This window comes from Panicum virgatum, chromosome 9K (genome assembly GCF_016808335.1).
Source record: "Panicum virgatum strain AP13 chromosome 9K, P.virgatum_v5, whole genome shotgun sequence".
Lineage (NCBI taxonomy): Eukaryota > Viridiplantae > Streptophyta > Magnoliopsida > Poales > Poaceae > Panicum > Panicum virgatum.
Window position 1 is genome coordinate 1,800,054 of NC_053144.1, and position 18,173 is coordinate 1,818,226.

General features: G+C 45.0%; 2 protein-coding genes across 3 annotated transcripts; both read left to right on the forward strand.

Annotated features, from left to right (window-relative positions):
• Positions 1-1,448: 1,448 nt before the first annotated feature.
• On the forward strand, positions 1,449-10,702 carry LOC120648947. The gene is made up of 17 exons (XM_039925570.1): positions 1,449-1,947; positions 2,036-2,403; positions 2,489-2,725; positions 3,888-4,097; positions 4,925-5,158; positions 5,578-5,764; positions 6,055-6,127; positions 6,566-6,710; positions 7,088-7,197; positions 7,487-7,618; positions 7,690-7,828; positions 7,928-8,062; positions 8,597-8,754; positions 9,343-9,417; positions 9,547-9,685; positions 9,949-10,215; positions 10,390-10,702. Exons 1-17 carry the CDS (start codon positions 1,638-1,640, stop codon positions 10,534-10,536), a joined length of 3,066 nt encoding a protein of 1,021 aa, XP_039781504.1. The 5' UTR covers positions 1,449-1,637; the 3' UTR covers positions 10,537-10,702.
• Positions 10,703-12,077: 1,375 nt separating this feature from the next.
• LOC120649205 (galactokinase-like) lies at positions 12,078-17,380 on the forward strand. 2 transcript variants are annotated; one of them, XM_039925932.1, is made up of 14 exons: positions 12,078-12,349; positions 12,464-12,636; positions 13,665-13,711; positions 13,830-13,924; positions 14,018-14,100; positions 14,453-14,521; positions 14,655-14,840; positions 15,113-15,247; positions 15,855-15,989; positions 16,244-16,314; positions 16,484-16,561; positions 16,813-16,954; positions 17,053-17,195; positions 17,232-17,380. In XM_039925932.1, the coding sequence occupies exons 1-13, from the start codon at positions 12,172-12,174 to the stop codon at positions 17,161-17,163; spliced, it is 1,503 nt and encodes a 500-aa protein (XP_039781866.1). In that variant the 5' UTR covers positions 12,078-12,171; the 3' UTR covers positions 17,164-17,195; positions 17,232-17,380. The 2 variants fall into 2 exon arrangements, with proteins under 2 accessions (XP_039781866.1, XP_039781865.1); XM_039925931.1 differs by having other exon boundaries at positions 17,053-17,362.
• Positions 17,381-18,173: the final 793 nt, after the last annotated feature.

Consider the following 18,173-nt stretch of genomic DNA (forward strand, 5'->3'; position numbering starts at 1 on the left):
TTCCCACATTTTCTACGATTACCCAATCCTATATTTTGCTATTTCGTTCATACCTGGTTCCTGTATTTTTTTTCTTATTCCTTTGTTTGCAATTCTTTGTTCCAAACAGACCCCTACTGTTTTTCTTTACTCTACTACTCATAATGTTATCTTTCCTTGTACAAACAATGTGCATTCCTCCTTTTTAAACAGTGCGCTTCAAAGTTATCAACATTTGAGATGGGCACTTAAGTTGCAACAATGTAGTTTTCTCGTCAATCCTTATCAGTAAACATCACATCATTTGTTATTGACGATATGCAAAATATTTTTCTTCCTTGGTAAGTCTTGCGCAGAGAAGAAAGAACTAACGGGTGGTGGCTTGTTGTAATCACCTTGCACTAAGTACTGCATTTTTTAAAAAAAGAAGAAGAATAGACCTCTATGCAAAAGAAGCGAGAAAAAAAATGTGATTCCTCTTTTTGTTAGGTGAGAAACCACTGTGCCTTTAGGCTTTTCCCATGCACCACAAAGTTCACCTGCAACTAATAAGAAATAATAACATGTCACAAAAATGATTGGATTACGTACCAGTGGCGGAGGACAGATTGGAATTTAGGTATGGCGCGATTAGACTAATGAAGTCAATTACTACAGTATAGCATTTATGTTAATGCTAAAATAATTGACACCAACATTGAACACGTGTTGTCAGCAAAATTTGAGGTATGGCAGCCGCCATACCCTGCCCTACCGAGCGCTCCGCCACTCTTACGAAGAAATATCAATACGAGTGAGGAATCGTGGAAGATGCCTTTTTGACACAACATAATTGTGACGTTAGCAATCTATCAGGGCAAAGTAGCTCAACAAAGTTAAGGTAGTGATAAATGCAGCTTTTATTTCTAGCTTTACTACTAAACTAGAGAAACAGAGTAACCGGTCGAGTAAATTCAGGAAAAATATACTTTATGGGAAAAAGATACTTTGGGGGTAATCTGTATAAAATTATTAAACATTCCAAATAAAATCTTTTCCTATTTGACTATCCACAACCACAAGGATCACTTGATGGGAATATGTACATATTTTTTTATAGGGTTTGTATGTATGTTTAAGCGCACATCTTGACGGGAATCATTCTGGCCGAATCAAAGTATTGTAGAAAATCTGAACTCTGAATAGTTCGGCAGCACTTGTATTTTGTTTTGCAAAAGCAAACAAAAATAGGTGCTCCACCACAATATCTCGAGCACGTATGTGCAAGGCAACAGCGGCACACCGCGCTGACCGCACCATACGCTTTTGCCTCGGCGGCCGGCGGCTGCATACTTTAGCGCACGCACGATAAGAAAAGGAATTAAAAAACGTTCACCCCACCCCACCGAGCGAGGAGTCGAGGACGCGGGGGGCAGGCGCGCACCGCGTCGCACCGGACCCCGAGTCCCCGACACGGCTCGCCCCGCCTCCCCCCAATTCCATTCCTCTCCCATTCTTCTCGTACGCGGGCCGATTGCGACCTCCCCCGCCACACGCCATCACCATCGCCCTTCGCCCCCCACCGAACCCCCGCCCCCGCTCCTCCGCCTCCGCCCCAGCGCCCGCTAGTCCTCCCCGCGCCGCCTCGGGGACGCCCCGGTCGGCGATGTGGCGGGAGCATGCTGGGACCGCTCCTCAGGCTCCTCTCGGGGTGCAGCGGGGTCTGGCCCACCTCACCGGCCCCCGGCTCCGCCTCCGCCTCGGGGGAAGACTCTGAGGGCCGCGACGGCCTCCTCTGGTGGCGCGACCTCGCGCGCTGCCACGCCGGCGAAGTCTCCCTCGCCGTCGCCCAGGCCAACCAGGTGCTCGAGGACCAGTGCCGCCTCGAGTCCGCCCCGCCCCTCGGCACCGTCATCGGCGTCTTCGACGGCCACGGCGGCCCCGACGCCGCCCGCTTCGCCTGCGACAACCTCTTCCCCAACCTCCGAGGTAACCCAAACCCGAATGCAACCCATCTTCGTTTGCCCGAGCGAAGCGGATGGCGTGAGATTGTAGCCGATGCTTGATCTGCGCGCAGAGGCGTCCTCCGGCCCGCAGGGCGTGACCGCGAACGCCGTCAGGGAGGCGTTCCTGGCTACGGAGGCAGGCTTCCTCGAGCTCGTCTCGCGCCTGTGGGAAACCCAGCCGGACATCGCCACGGTCGGCACGTGCTGCCTCGTCGGCGTTGTGCACAAGAGGACCCTGTTCGTCGCCAGCCTCGGCGACTCTCGAGCTGTTCTCGGCAAGAAAGTGGGCCGCACTGGGCAGATTGCTGCGGAGCAGTTGTCCAGTGAGCACAATGCCAACCAGGAGTCCGTCAGACAGGAGCTCATGGCACAGCACCCGGATGATCCTCAGATTGTTGCCCTCAAGCATGGGGTATGGAGAGTGAGGGGCCTTATACAGGTCGGTCTTATCTGAATCCCTTGTTTTGTATTCGTTCATGAAATTGGAGACATTACATACTGTACTTATTCGGTGGGTGGTGCAGGTGTCGAGATCAATCGGTGATGTATACCTGAAACATGCCAAGTATAACACAGAGCGGATAAAACCCAAGTTCAGGCTTTCTGAATCATTCACTAGGCCAATACTGAGCGCTGATCCATCTATCATATCCCGCAATCTTCAACCAAGTGACAGTTTTATCATATTTGCATCAGATGGTTTGTGGGAACACCTAAGTAATCAGGATGCCGTTGAGATTGTTCACAACCATCAACGTGCTGTAAGATTCTGACTTTTTAGTTTCCACCACTACAGTTGTTTATGCAATTTTCATGAGGCTTTCTGTTGTTTCCTATGATGACCTTAAAATTTCCTCAAAAAGTTCAAGTCCAGAACTATTATCATCGCAGCTACATATTAACACTAAATGCTACAATCTCTTGCAGTTTTTGTTTTCCACATTGTAGCACCAATTTTACTGTACCAAAAGTTTTGGTTTGCAGCAAAAGGATTAGCAACACTAGAGAATTGTTGCTAAACCCTTGTTGAACCTATTCATAAAGCACATGGTACTAGCTTTGGATTATGATTGCATTTTCTTGTAAGCAAAGGAGAGTATAACCTTGCTGCATTAAAATCTAGGGTGCACCGTTTTGGGAGCATTGGAATGAAATTGAGTAGTCCATGATGGCCAGCATTGTTGCTATGAAACAAACAATTAATTCATTCTGGATGTTTTGCTGGTGCGCAACCTGTATTCAGTCCCCACAGTTCTGCACCTGTTATCATTCCCATATGGTTAAATGCTGGCAACACATTTCCCAGTGAGCAGTTATAGCCTTGATTGCTTTGCAGCTAGGATCACCCTATTGCTTTAAAAAGAGCATGATCACATTTTCCACTAATATAAATCATTGGGAAGTTATGGGGTAAAAAGTGAGCTGTGTCAATGTGTACTGCCCGGCCACCAGTAATGCAGCAAGGAGAACTGAGGTCATGATAGTTATTGGCTGATGGCGCAACCTGTGTGCACGGTTATTTAGACCTGCAACTAGATCATAATAAAAATGTATTACTGTCATGGAAGGAATATTAATTTTGAGTTGTTTTTAGAGTTCTGGCCTTCTGGTCTGCTGCCTCTTGATGGCTGTCATGATTTCACTCTGAGGCCATGGTTTGGATGCGTTATTGCAGCATACACCGAAATACCAAGTATGGTCACATACAATCAATAACTGACATGTTAGTTGACTCTGCTACTCTAATGCACACAATAGAAGTTTAATTTTATGTACACTAATGCAAGGATTGCTCTGATTTTACTGGCTGTCAGGCTGTTGCTTAAACTGATAAATTATGCTTACACATACAGTGAATTACTTTTGTTATTTTCCGGAACCAGAGTTGCTCTCACTATGATTGCCACAATTTTCTTTATTCAGGGAAGTGCAAGAAGACTCATCAAAGCTGCTCTCCAAGAAGCGGCACGGAAGCGTGAGATGCGTTACTCGGACCTTACAAAGATCGACAAGAAGGTCCGGAGGCATTTTCATGATGACATTACCGTCATCGTCTTATTTTTAAATTATGACCTATTAGTGAAAGGCGCTGCGCGAGGACAACCCCTCTCCATCAGATGCGCTCTAGATTATTGACAGCGAGCTATTTCATCCTCCAGCTCCTATCAGCAGCAATATCCAGAGTCCGATGACATATGGTCAACTGGTTGTGAAAAGCACACAACCTCTGGCAGCAGTTTTCTTTTCATTTTCCATTTTGCACATAAGATCTACAAGTCGCTAAATTGCCAGTTTTCCCCTCTTAAACTATGTCGGATGAAATGCGGACTCTTCAGTTTTGGAGATATATGCCTAGAGTTTGAGGGAAGGTTATAAAGGATCCTGTAACTTCTGATTGATTGATTCTCTAGTTCTTTCTGTATGTAAAAATTATAAAAGCTTGTTTCACCATAGCTCTGACGTTTCTGATAGGGACAAGGCTCTAGCCCTCCAAAAGCCACAATGTGAAGAAATTGCTTAGTTTACGCGCGTCGGGTTTGTATTCCCTATCACTGTCTCACTAATTTGTGATCTGTTCCTCCAGTGGTATTTGCCTGGTCGATGATTCACCAGATGCCATGATGTCCTGGAGTATGAATTATGAGTACTCTGATAATCAGTCCTGACGCCCGGAAATTCTGAAAAAAAAAATCAATGATTTGAGTTTGTGCAAGTGAAGGCCTGCACAATTCTCCCTAGCTCAGGTTGCTCCTAGTCTCGTCTCTCGTGTGATGAAAGCGCCATCTGATTCACAGAGAAGACTCTCGGGCCTGCGAGACGTGTATTAGGCCAAAATGGAAGCCGCGTCAGGCGGCCATCCCGCGCGAAGCGAAAACCATTCCCGCTCAAGACGACGCTTCCTCTCGTCGCTGCGCTTCACAACTCTCTCCCTTCCCGCCCTCGCTCCTCCCCTGAGCTAGGGGTCCATGGATCCCGCCGCCGCGGCCTCCGCCGACGGAGGCGCATTCCTGGAGTTCGTCGATTACGCTGTCTCCGTGCTCTCCTCGTCCGGCGACGACGGCTACGAGTCACCCGGGGACGGGCCGGCGCCGGCGCGGCCGCCGTGGGGGTGGGTGGTGGCGCAGGTGCTCAAGTCGTGCTGCGCCTACTCCAGTGGCGTCACCGCCGCCATCATCCTCTCCGACCTCTTCCAGGTTAGCTTGATTCGATTCGCTGCAGCGCTGCGCGGCGGGGACTAGCCATTCTATAAAAGTTGTTCGCTCAAGTTCGCTTACAGTGGTAATTGAATCGCCGCATCGCAATTCATGCTACCTAGTCGAGGCTACAGTCTCCGTAGGTCGCCATTTCCGTAATATGTTACGGTATTTGCTTATTTATGCTTTGCGCTCTGCTCGAACTTGAAGCAAATGTCAATGTGGGGGAAGGATTTCTCTAGAAAATTAATACAAAGGCAATAATGAACTGTCTGTCTACTTCCATAGCTTCTGGTACTGCCGAAGCAATTATATGTTCTGATTAAAAAATATGGTCCTTTGCAGTTGATGAACCAGTGACCTCGTTTGTGTTTTCTGTAGTTGGAGGCTTGGAGCTAACATTTGTCTTCTCTTGGTAGTTTTGGACAGAACAGCGTAAATCCCTAAATTCAAAGAGGAAGGTCGAGCTGACCAAACTTATAAACACGAGGAATAAGAGGAGGAGGCTTCCTAATACTGTTACAATCGATTCTATCCATGAGAAGAACTTCCTATCTCCCAAGGGTGTCCTTGAAACTGTTGTCATCGATGTGTTCGTCCTTCCTGGTATGCTTGTGCACTTATGCTATACTTCTATGCTATGAAGAAACTATATTTGTCTATCTTTTCTAGGCTAGTTGAACAATTGAGCATCGCAGAGGTTTCTATTAAACTATATGGCTGCCACCCATATTCCGTAACTTCCAAAGTCTATTCATTTGGTTTTATCAACCCATCTGATTCAACATAATTCATGATCAAACTTGCTTACAGTTTGAAGTTTGAACTTACTTTTGATGCATTATCAGTGACTTGAATTTTCTCAACTGCACCTTAGTTGTGTGTCATTGTTCTAGGTACAAACATATACATGCTTACCTTGGGAGACACGTGGAGCGCATCCACTATCGACCTATATTTACACCGAAGGTAGATCTGACTACATATTGCTTAGTTATGTTCATATTTGTTCAATTGATGTAAGTTACTAAGTTAGTGAGAGCTTGTCAGCAAATTTGAATGGACCTAGACATGGAATGCTGCAACAGTAACTATGCTATAAGAAATCTCTGTTGAATTTTGAGCACTCCGTGAATTGTTCATTGCCCTCAAATGACTACAATATGCATCTCTTCTAGTTGTAGGATAGTACAGATCTTTCTGATTTACAAAAGTTATATTATTGATCCTTCACCCTTAATAGTGTGTGTTATGTCCTCCCAAATGATCAATCAGTAATTTAGTATTGTCTGTTATTTTTTTGGAACACAATTCATGAGAGAATTTTGTTTGTTCCTTCTCTATTATTACTCTTGGTACTTGGAATGCTTGCACAGGTTCTTGTACCAACATAAAACTTTATTTCAGGTACTATGACTACATAGGACAGGATGGTATATTGAAGAAGGGTCGAGAAGTTATGCTCACAGGATGCTGTCTTCGTACAGCCATAGAGGGATCTGGCCATGCTCGTATTTTGCCCACAGAATACATGGTGATGGTACTTGATGAGGTATCCGTTCAATGCATACGTGTATAAGGCAGCACTGCTCAGAGGCTCAGAGCACATATTTTACTTGCAGTTAACTTGTTAAGTAAAGTTCCTTTGTGTTAACTGCATATTTGACCCGCACAAGCCCACAATTGGAACATAGATAATTTATTAAAAAAAATCACTTCCTCTATGTCCATTTTAGCTGTCACTGTAATTTTAAGCCTCTTGCTTCTTAAAAGAATACAGGCTTGCTATGTTATACCTGTTTCTTCTCGTTAAAAAGAATACATTGTACTTGTTTCTAGACAAACAATTTCACCTTTAGCTGTTAGAGTAGGGCATCTGTAGTGGTCAGTAAACTTTGTTTTAGTTCATGCACGTTTGTGATTATGCAGGACCAAGATGAAGATGCCATGTTACTTGCTGCACAGTTTTGCACCTACTCATTCTCATCTATAATTCTAGATGAAAGTACAAATGATGTTCCATACTCATTCTATGCAAGGTAAAGTGATATTTATGGACTTTTTGCATTATACTTACAAGCAGTCCTCTCACTTTAAGTTTTTTGTTTCCGCACAATTTGCAATATGTTTCCTCATTTTCTATGCTGTTAGGTTTGCAAAACCTGGACACAATTCTTTCCTGTTGCTTTTTTAAATATTCGCCTGTGGTTAAATACACTATCACTCGGATATAGAGTGCCGATGGTTTTTGCTGATAAACATGTGGGAATTTGGGGTTCAGTAGTCTAGTACTTTGTTGGATAGAGTTTCACCACCCTTTTCTTGCAGGATTGAAAAGATTGAGTCCCTGGAACCTTTTAGCTGTACAGAAAGAAAGCAGATTGTTCTTGTAGACAATGATGATGTGAAGATGAATTTTATTTTATGGGGAGAGCAGGTTCTACTTGCAAATCTTTTCAGGTCCATTCCACTCCATCTAAGAATTGCCCAATATTTCATTAGACTACATTAAGATAAACATTTTACTTCAGTGTAGGGAGCATGCTTGCTCTGGATAGGCCTTTCATCGCGAACTTTGTAGACAGTAATCATGAGTCTCAAGAACTGTGCCTTGAATATGGCAGTGCAACACAGGTTTACGTGGTGCCGATTGCTCAACAAGAAGAACAGGTTTGTAGGGATGCCTTGATAGTTCTTTCGGGATGTATTGATAGTTCTTTCTCCATAACTCCAACTGATCACCATGTGATATTGTGATGTCTGTGATAGGTGCCTTTTACACCTACTCAATTAAAGAGCCAAGGACCTCGACTATCGTGTCTTCCGACTGATAATGTAGCTTCACAAGTAACATTACCACGAGATTTGCATGGTTCAGTTGATTTCAGTAAATATCCATGTCGAGTATGTAACTTCACCTTCAATTCATATAAGTCTTTCTTGGAAGATAGGTTTTGCCAAATATAAGGATTCTGCTGATCCTTAAGTATGTGTTAACTACTGATTTAAATACTGATTTAAACTAGTCTGCTTGTAATAGTACTGTGGTTAGCTTAATGTACTGCTGAGTTTCAAGTATTGATCTCTTAGTAGCTAGTATATCTCATACTATAAATAGTTTGGGATAGTTCTTTCTAAATAATAACTGCGCATATTCACCATGCAGTCACTCTCTGCTTATCAATAAGTGGTGGTGACCACACGCTCACCCTTTTAATCACCTTTTCGAACATTGATACCATAAGCTCTTCAGCATGCACATGCAAATATATCTCTACCATCAATATGGTGTTGCCTTTTTATGTTCATAGTAGGTACATCGTACTTCTAGAGAATAATACCTGATCTCTCGTGCTTTCTGCACTATTTTCTTTCTGTTTATCAAGCTTTTGTTGATCATTGCTTTCTTCATGTTGTATAACATGCTTAACTTTTTAGGTATATGTAACTGATCTTCGTTATAAAATGGTGGGAGTCTGTCTGTTTGGTACCATAACTAGTGTTTGCAAAGCAAGCGCATCAGGGACTACATTTTATTTGGGGGTAGAGGACACAACAGGAGTTGTTCTGATGAAACTTATCTTTATTGGACCCTGGTACCACTTCTTGTACTAAGTGATGCCCTATTTGTTTTCTTCCCGTCCATTCTCTTATCTTCAAATGTTTGTTGTGATAATTCGCTGCGCCTTATTTGCAAGATAATCATGATTTTTTTTTTGCAATGGTTATGAAGACATGCATTAGCTGTTTGGATTAGTTTAAGCATGAGATCTTAGATTCCTAAGGTTGGTCAACATATTGAACTCAATACACTTAGGGATACTGACAGTATCAAACTGCTTATGCATATACGATCAGTATGATATCATGCTTGAAATAAAAGTTATCCAGTCTTTGACTTTCTGAGAAATGATTGTTTAAGAGTTTTACATGCAAAATCAATTTTGATTTGCAACAAGCCCAGTGATCCCCCCCCCCCCCCCACCCCCTGCATAGGCACTGATGTTGTGAAGGCACATACATTGAAGCTGTTGCGTGAGCTGCATGCTCTGATTAGATGTTTCATTTGATATCTAAATACGATCTTTTGTTGTTTCACATACTGTTGTTTCCTATGCCAACTGAACTTATACTCACCATGCACTTGAATTCTATACAGTGCATAAAAGCCTCTTTCTGTGTAGGTCATTAGGTAGAGTAGGAGTTGGACATATCGTGTACATCTCCGGTTTGGCTTGCACCATGAGTTCAAAAAATATGTAAGCAGCATATTCTTTTATGTTAACTTCTACTGTATATATGCTACAATTTGATTAGCTCGAAGAAAAATTGCTACAATGTGCGCAAAGCTCTGGTTGGTGGGCTGGTGGCTAACTTTTCATTAACAGCCCTGAAGTCTCATGGCTCGAGAAGGAGCCAGGGTCTCTGTTTGTTAACTTGAGCTTGCTACCAGCGCTGCTGAATTCGTCGTGCCTGCATAATTTAGCACCCTTGTCAGATCTTCCCCGTTTGACAAACAGAACACATGTAAGTCTTATTTATTACTATTGTGAAGCCTCTTCAATAGCTTTTTTCAAGTTTAATTGAGCTGACAACCTATTGATAACATTTAGCAAACAACTACCTGAACACCTTTAACATGTTCTGATATGTAAAAACACATTAAAAGGCTAAAAATGGTCACAATCTGTTTTATTTCATTTCCTAAGAACTCCATTGCATTCTTCAACTGTGACCAAATTCTTTTGAGTTGCTAACATCCTGTATTTGTTTGACGTCTTCATGTCTAGATATGCCGTGTTCGACTAGACCACATCGATTGCAACACCTTAAAAGTGCTATTATTCCACAACGTTTGTGGCTGTGTTGTAAATGAGCATTCTGGTGAACTTCAATGTTCTTTTTGTACGAGTGCCTGCCATAGTGGGTTTGCGCGTGGCTTTCAGTTGCACTTGACCATTGCAGACGACAGTGCAAAGGTCTTTGCTTGGTGTGTCGGGCAAACGGCCATCGAGTTCCTTCAGATATCTCCTGATGAATATCTGGAACTCCCTGAGGTACGGACTGTGAAACTTGCCTGCCGCATGTCCAAAAAAGGAAAAAAAATGCACTCGAGTTTGTCATTTCACAGAAGATTTTGTTCTGCACATCACATAGCATGGGTATGGTCGCATAACGGAAGTGCTTCACAACCTTCTCACTCATGTTTTCTTCTGCTGATAATTGATCAGGATGAACGGGCAATGTACCTGTACACTCTCCAGAACGAGAGTTTCATGGTTGCCATTGTGAACACCAGGGAGCGGGTCGATGGATGTGATGCGACTGACGAAGCTCTCCCGAATTGGGAGATCACAAGAGCCCAAAAATGCGAGTGAGTTTCTTCAGTACTAGAGGAAGGAAAAGATTCTGAGGGAAAGTTGCTGCCCATGTTTTATTTCCAAGTTTGGTTTATGTTGCAGCAGTGCTTTGTAAGTGAAGCTTAAGGAGAACGTTAGTTAACTGAAACACTCGAGAGTAATGAGCAAAAACGCCGTCCGGGAAGGTGTAGCGTTTGGTCCGGTGCACGAGCATGCGGAGGCAAGCTCTGCCGTAGTGCCACCATCCTCGCTGACCTCCACGCCGGTGAACTCCGGCCAACGACGGTGCCAGCCTTCATAGAACCTGGCGATGTAGCGCCACCAGGCACCTCGAGCAACCGCTGGCATACATGCCGTTGCTTGCCGATGCAGCCAAGAACACCATCCAGATTTCGAGGGCGAGTACAGACAGAACAGAAGCCGTCCTTGGGCTGCCATCCAGATTTTGGCCCGTTGCCAACGCCGGTGGCTCTGCGCCGCACATGTGTGAGCTGCGGAACCGAATAACGTTTTCTGAGGCTAGGAGCCCAGCTTTGGACTTGTCCAGCCCTCGTGACGATCGTGGGTCGTGGCTGAACTCTGGCGCCACTGCGTCGGCACTTTTTCCCCTTTTTTTAGAGATCAACCCCTTATTGATAACAGTTTAGGTGACGCAACCGTACGTTGACACCTCGTTCGGCTGGCTGGTGGCTGGGCTGGTGGCCGGTTTATTGTGAGAAAAAATTATAGCTAGCTGGCTGGTAGGTGGCTGGGTTGATTTGGCGTGAGAGGAAAGCACTGTTGCTAGCTGGTTGGAGCTGCCAATCTTTTCTGATGGTGCTGCCAATGCCAGCCCTGTAGGATAGCTGGATAGGAGTAGTTGGCTCCGGCGGTGTGCCGGTGTCCCCTTCCTTCCTGATGCTGGATTGGACTTTGCAGGCTTGCAGCATACAGATGGCTTCTTCATCACTCCGTGATGCGACGCTAGCGTTGGGCTGCGCTTCCGTCCACGTGTACCGCACTTTGGGATGCTTAATCAAAGCAGATTTGTTTAATCAGTCATCTTAGATGCCGCGACGCATCATCACGCCATTGACCAAAGTGGATCGAGGAGGTGCTGCGAGGAGGCGCTGAGCTTCCACGCTGTAAAAGTGGGCCTTACCAACACGCGCTGGAGTGCGATGAAATGCCTTTTACTGCCGGGGCATGTTCCAGCCCCAAAGTTTTGTGAGGTAAGTATTCCTTTGTGGAAATCATGTGCCCATGTTTCAACCCCAGAATTTGATTCCTCACTAACCGGGGTGATCATTCATCAACACAATTGACCTGGAAAGGACTGTGGGAGTGCTGATCATCATCTGATTCCTCTTCTGAAAAGGTCCAGAAATCCTACGTGGACGCTAGCCCGCCCACGTGCCACATAGCCACCTCCCACGACGTCCACTACTCCGACTCCGCCTTTTCACCGTCCGATTCGAGAACGCTCGGACGCGGGGGCACTGACCGGTGGGCCCGCAAGAGTTACAGTGAGGGCCTGAGGGGGAAGTCGCGTATAAAAACGAAGCTACTGGAAAGCTTCAAGTCGCAGTCAATCGTTCGAGACACGCCATACGACACGGATAGAGACGACAACGCCGCAGCGCGAGGACGACGACGACCACCTCCTCTGAGGCCATGGCGCAGCTGCCGTCTGGGAGCGTCGAGGCGGAGCTCGTCCCGACGCTCTCCTCGCTGGAGCCGGTCTACGGCGAGGGCTCCCAGCTCGACGAGGCGCGGCTCCGCTTCGCGCGCCTCGGGGACCGCTTCCAGGCCGTCCACGGCGCCCGCCCAGCGCTCTTCGCCCGCTCCCCAGGTCGGTGCTCGCTGCTCCCGGGTTGGTTGGACTAGGGGTCTCAGTGCGTTGAGGAGTTGAGACTGATTTGGGGATGGCGGATCGCCGCGGTTGTCTGTTTGCATGTCGCTGCAGGGAGGGTGAATCTGATCGGGGAGCACATCGACTACGAGGGCTACTCGGTGCTGCCCATGGCCATCCGCCAGGACATGATCGTCGCGATCCGGAAGGCAGACGGCGGCCAGGTGCGGGTCGCCAATGTCGACGACAAGTACCCCGTCTGCGTCTACCCGGCCGACCCCGACAAGGTACCAATGTGCTCTGCTCTGCTCGGCTCTGCTCCTTCCGGCGCAATTCGTCGGAGTTGGCGATACGATTCGTAGGGGATGCGATGCGATCGGGATTTAATTTGGGCGGTGATTGGGGGTGACAGTTGCTATCAGGGAATGTTTAGGTGAGATTCTCAAGCCGTGCGCCGAATTAATTTGCGTTCAATTGCGTGGGGGGAGAGAGGGAGGGAGGTAGGGCACGAGAATCTTGTTGCTATCTTTATGCTGCGGTGGTTATATTACTTCCGATCAATTAGCATATCGCAACAAAAAGCTCGTGATACGGGGCCTGCCGCCGATTCGGTTCCTTGCCCGTGAACTTAATAATTTGGGGATCCACGTGGGTCGCTGAACTGTGGACCCTCCTCCATGGGGACTTACAGCGACGATCTGCAGGACAGCGTAGTGGGAGTAGTGGGTTACCCTGTTTCCGCGTAGTGGGAGTAGTGGACCTGCAGGACAGCTCGAGCACCCTGCTAACGCTAACAGTTTAACTATTAAATGCCAATTTCTGGTACCATGATGCAGCATATGCTATGTACTCCCTCCATACCCAAAAAACCTGACTTTTAGGACAAGGTTTGAGTCAAACCTTGAGAATATAAATCATGAATAACTCTCAAGTTGTTGAGTTTGAAAATGTAAAAATTATATGAATAGATTTGTCTTGAAAAATACTTTTATGAAAGTATACCTATATCACTTTTTAATAAATATTTTTAGAGAAATAAGAAATCAAAGTTGTGTTTTGGAGACCGTGTCACTGTCCTAAACGTCAGGTTTTTTGGGTATGGAGGGAGTAGTTTGCTTGTTTAAAAATGTTAGTTGTGTTTTCTCCCAAGTGTATTTTCCTTTTTTTGATAACAAATTGCATTTACATCTGTCGGCTCACATGTAGTACTGAATCTGCGTGCTGTACAAAACATGACATGCCTTTTGGTGACTAATTTCTGTAATAACATTTGGCCATGATTTTAACAACACTAACTATTTTGTTTCTCGTGCAGGAAATTGACATAAAAAACCACAAATGGGGGCACTATTTCATGTGTGGGTAAGTTGCGATTTTAAATTAGTGCTGCAGAAACCTGGATATTGATAGGTTTTGCCGCTTCCCAGATAGTAAAAAGTGATTATATTATTCATATCCTCATACAATTTTACATCCACAGATACAAGGGCGTATATGAATATTGTAGATCAAAAGGGATAGATCTGGGCAAACCTGTTGCGCTTGATGTTGTTGTTGACGGCACAGTACCTCAAGGTCCAGCTCAGTGCTTTTCTTTCAAAATTAGTTTCCTTCTCTTCAGTCGATGGGCAATATCATGAGTTTCCTGTTGTTGCTACTGTTATGCAGGATCTGGTCTGTCAAGCTCTGCAGCATTTGTCTGTTCAGCAACAATTGCTATCATGGGGGTCCTTGAGAAAAACTTCCCAAAGGTGCAAAGTAATTAATTTTTGTGGTTGGCAAGAAGCCAATGCATTTTATGTCGAATGGAGATATAAGTAGCGGATGCAGTAGAAGTGAATGTCCTGTTTACAATACATCGATCAGACCAATGGAATGTGGATACCCATTACTGATTTTTTTTTTGGGGCGAAAAGGCAACAGTTTTTCTCACACACCTAAATTGATGGTGGTTGCTGCATAAGCTGATGCATAGTAGCTGGCATTGACTTGATTGCCAATCAGATGAATGTTCACCAATTATATTTTTTATGTAACAGAAAATTTCCAGTGGGCAATTTCTATTTATAGTACTCATGAAGTTATTATATTCAAATCATGCAGAAAGAAGTTGCTCAATTCACGTGTCTGTCCGAGCGCCACATTGGAACACAGTCTGGAGGTATGGATCAGGTAATACAATCCAGAACTTTCTTACTTAGGGTGTTTCTTGTATTCTTTGTAAGCCACGCCAGCCACTAAGTAAATTAAAATTCATTGCTACAATTGATCTTGTTCCTATTTAACAGCTCATTGTACTTTGCAGGCTATATCAATCATGGCCAAACCTGGATTCGCTGAGTTGATAGACTTTAACCCAATCCATGCAACTGATGTCCAACTACCTCGAGGTGGTACATTTGTTATTGCCCATTGTTTGGCAGAGTCCAAGAAAGCAGAGACAGCCGCAACAAACTACAACAACCGTGTTGTGGAGTGTCGCTTAGCAGCAGTAAGACAATCTCATACACCTTTCTGTTACTATATTTTGTCACTATACCTTGTCAATTGAACTAAACACCTTTTTTTGTTGAATACATCTTGATAATAAGTATTGCCAGAGGCCTTTTTTATTAAATGACACAAGTACTGTTGACGTAATTCAGCTTGTAAGAAATATAACTTGCTGTAATTCGACTTGAGCATGGAACTGATCGCACAAGAGAAAGTTATTCCTTGTCATTTCCATATATTTAGCTGATGTCTCTACCTTGTACCTTTCAGATTGTTCTTGCCATCAAACTAGGGATGGATGCCAAAAAAGCTGTCTCTTCTGTTACAGCGCTCTCAGATGTTGAGGGGCTATGTGTTTCTTTTGCTGGGAATGAAGGTTCATCTGACCCTGGAGTAGCTGTGAAGGTGCATATTTGTTTAAAAAGTTTTGATAAATTGTTTTTCTATGTTTATTCCTGAAGAGAGGTTTGCAGGTCTAGGTTGTTCTTTTATAATTTTAGCATCCAGTTCTGCCAATTTATCCTATTTATTTCTTGAGAACACACATGAAGACTGTGCATCATCACTCAAGAGGAAAAAAAAAGAAACAATGTTTGAGCTCAAAGGCCAATCAACCATGACCAAGCCCTGCCCTTGATGAGCCACGTGTTGGCCTGACAGTAGGCATCTCAATATCTGGGATGCAGTTAGTCACTTGGTACCGTGGGGCCTTTTAATTCGTTCCTGAGCATAAGCTTAACTTGATGGATCTGGAGTATATGAGTATTATTGGTATTCCTTCTTTGATTGGGCAGTATTTTTTTAGTGGCAGCAGAGTCTCTTTGCTAGATCTTCCTTTCCTTTTATAATTTTGATACTCCGTGATGTTACTCACCAGGATATGGTTGTTTGATGTTGGCTAAGGATAAGACAACTCGTTTTTCTTTTTGTTTAAAAGGGTCAATGCTTTGCAAATTGGAAGTGACGAATCTTCAATCTTACTGTTTACTTGTACTACTGTGCAACATTGCAGAAACTTCTGCTTGAGGAGCCATATACAGCAGAAGAAATAGAGAAAATTACAGGTGAAAGCCTGACATCTATCTTCAAGAGCTCCCAAACTTCCTTGGATGTTATAAAAGCTGCAAAGCACTACAAGCTATTTCAGGTTGATTTCTTGCCCTTAAAGTTTGCAATCTTGAAGCCATCTAAGTTTGTGCTATTCCCAGTTGAAAAAGAAAATCTGCTATTCCACGTTTGGCCTAGTGACCAAATATGGAATAACATATATGGAACAACATGTTTGTTTATGAAAACCATTGTGCATGGTCAGAGGACCCGTTTATCAATTTTGCAAACTTTGAATTGTAGTTTGGTTCAACCTTAGTGCAGACACTAATTGTAATGCTATGTTAATTTCAGCGTGCTAGTCATGTCTACTCGGAAGCAAGGCGGGTTTATGCCTTCAGGGATACTGTCTCGTCAAAGCTCAGGTGTGCTGGCCATTTGTAATCAGCTTATTTTTCTGCCCTTCTTTTCTCATCTTCTAGATATTGTGTTGATCCTCACAGGTTTACTTTGTAAATTGGTCCTAAAAATTGTGTGTTTAGCGCAAGCATTATTGTTGTGATGACGGCCTGATGCTTAATTGTCTGTGTGCAGTGAGGAAGATAAGCTTAAGAAACTCGGTGATCTTATGAACGAAAGCCATTATAGCTGCAGCGTGCTATATGAATGCAGGTATATTTTCAGTCTACTGCTTAACCTATGAGCATGTATCTGTGACCATATATAGCTACGTAAATTTGTCTGTCCATGGCGATTGTTCTACCAGATCGACTATCTGTTAACTATACAACAACTCTTGTTGTGCCATGAACAAGCTAGGTTTACTACAATACTAGATCAATCATACACTTTGAAGTTTGGACGAGTTTTTCATATACTTTGTTTGTTTATTAGCGTACTGATATATTACCCTCTGCCTGCAGCTGCCCTGAGCTGGAGGAGCTTGTGAAAATATGTAGAGACCATGGAGCCCTGGGAGCGCGTCTCACGGGAGCTGGCTGGGGCGGCTGTGCAGTCGCTCTAGTCAAAGAACCCATCGTCCCGCAGTTCATCCTCAATCTAAAGGCAAGTTACTTGGAATCTACAATCATCTGTCGCTCCAATCCCAAATACTGAAGCAGTAGTACTAAACGTCGTCTATCCATGAACCTTTGCTTTGGCAGGAAATGTTCTACAAATCAAGGATCGACCGGGGAGTGATCAAGCAAACGGATCTGGGGCTGTACGTGTTCGCGTCCAAGCCGTCGAGCGGCGCGGCCATATTCAAGTTGTAGGGGGCCGTTCCCCGTTGTACATGCATGAACCAAAAGCAGCAGCCAGGGACGAGACGCGGAATTAAATTAAATTCTTCTTGTGTGTAGTCTAGCTCCAGAGTTGTGTTCGTCCCCGGTGGACACCCGAGATATAATTGTACGTTATGTATCGAATTATCTCAGACCGTGCGTATACCAAGTCGTTCCAGTTTATATAGAATGGACCTATGTTTTTAAAGCGGTAAGGCGAGGCGAGGCAATCCACCACCGTCTTGTCGCCTAGGTGGGCTAAGGCGGGCTAAGACGAGACTTTAAGCAAGGCAAGCCGCCACCGTCTTGTCGCCTAGGCGACGTCTTAAAAACAGAGGAATGGACTGGGATAGCAATAGCATGCATTCTCGTACTCCGATCCTCTGTGTGTCTCCTTCAGCTCGTGTCTGTCACTGGGGCTGGCAGCCATGCATCTCCATCCTTCCTTCAAGTCATCCAAGTCGATTATTTATATATATGATGTCGCACCAATGCAAATAATGAATGGACTTTGGTGGCGCGCACGAGATTGAATAAAAGCCCTGGCACGGTGAGATCATCAGCCCTCGATCGTGTGGCTGCCAGGCATGCCCTGTGCACATGCATCTGTATCTGTCTCCGCGCCCGGCCACCGCCCAACGCGCACCGCTAGCTACGTGTGGCATCCTTGTCATCGAATGCTAGCTGCCTTGGGTGCGCAGCTGCAGGGGGGGTTGGTCTCCGATCTCTTTCCCCTTTGTAGCATTGAATAATGGGGGCCGGTTGGGGCTCAGGCTCGGATCAGCTCGTGTCCCTCCAGAGAGGAAGTCACCGCGCGCGCGTGCCGTGCCATACAACGACGACGACGACGGAGCTGCTCGAGCCCTCGTCTCTCCCGGCGCGTTCATCTTTATCCAATCCGCGACGACTAGCGAAACGGCCGGGATGGGCTAGCTAGCTCCGTGCTAGCTAGTAGCTAGCTCCGTGCTAGCTAGTAGCTAGCTAGGGGATGGACGCAACAC

What these genes read in the sequence shown, in the direction of transcription:
- LOC120648947 (XM_039925570.1), top strand. Translation starts at nt 1,638, where the DNA reads ATGCTGGGACCGCTCCTCAGGCTCCTCTCGGGGTGCAGCGGGGTCTGG. An exon ending in TTCACAACCATCAACGTGCT is followed by an intron (nt 2,726 to 3,887) that starts GTAAGATTCTGA and finishes TTCTTTATTCAG; the next exon opens with GGAAGTGCAAGAAGACTCAT. An exon ending in CTTATCTTTATTGGACCCTG is followed by an intron (nt 8,755 to 9,342) that starts GTACCACTTCTT and finishes CTTTCTGTGTAG; the next exon opens with GTCATTAGGTAGAGTAGGAG.
- LOC120649205 (XM_039925932.1), top strand. Translation starts at nt 12,172, where the DNA reads ATGGCGCAGCTGCCGTCTGGGAGCGTCGAGGCGGAGCTCGTCCCGACG. An exon ending in GGGCACTATTTCATGTGTGG is followed by an intron (nt 13,712 to 13,829) that starts GTAAGTTGCGAT and finishes TTACATCCACAG; the next exon opens with ATACAAGGGCGTATATGAAT. An exon ending in AGCGTGCTATATGAATGCAG is followed by an intron (nt 16,562 to 16,812) that starts GTATATTTTCAG and finishes CTCTGCCTGCAG; the next exon opens with CTGCCCTGAGCTGGAGGAGC.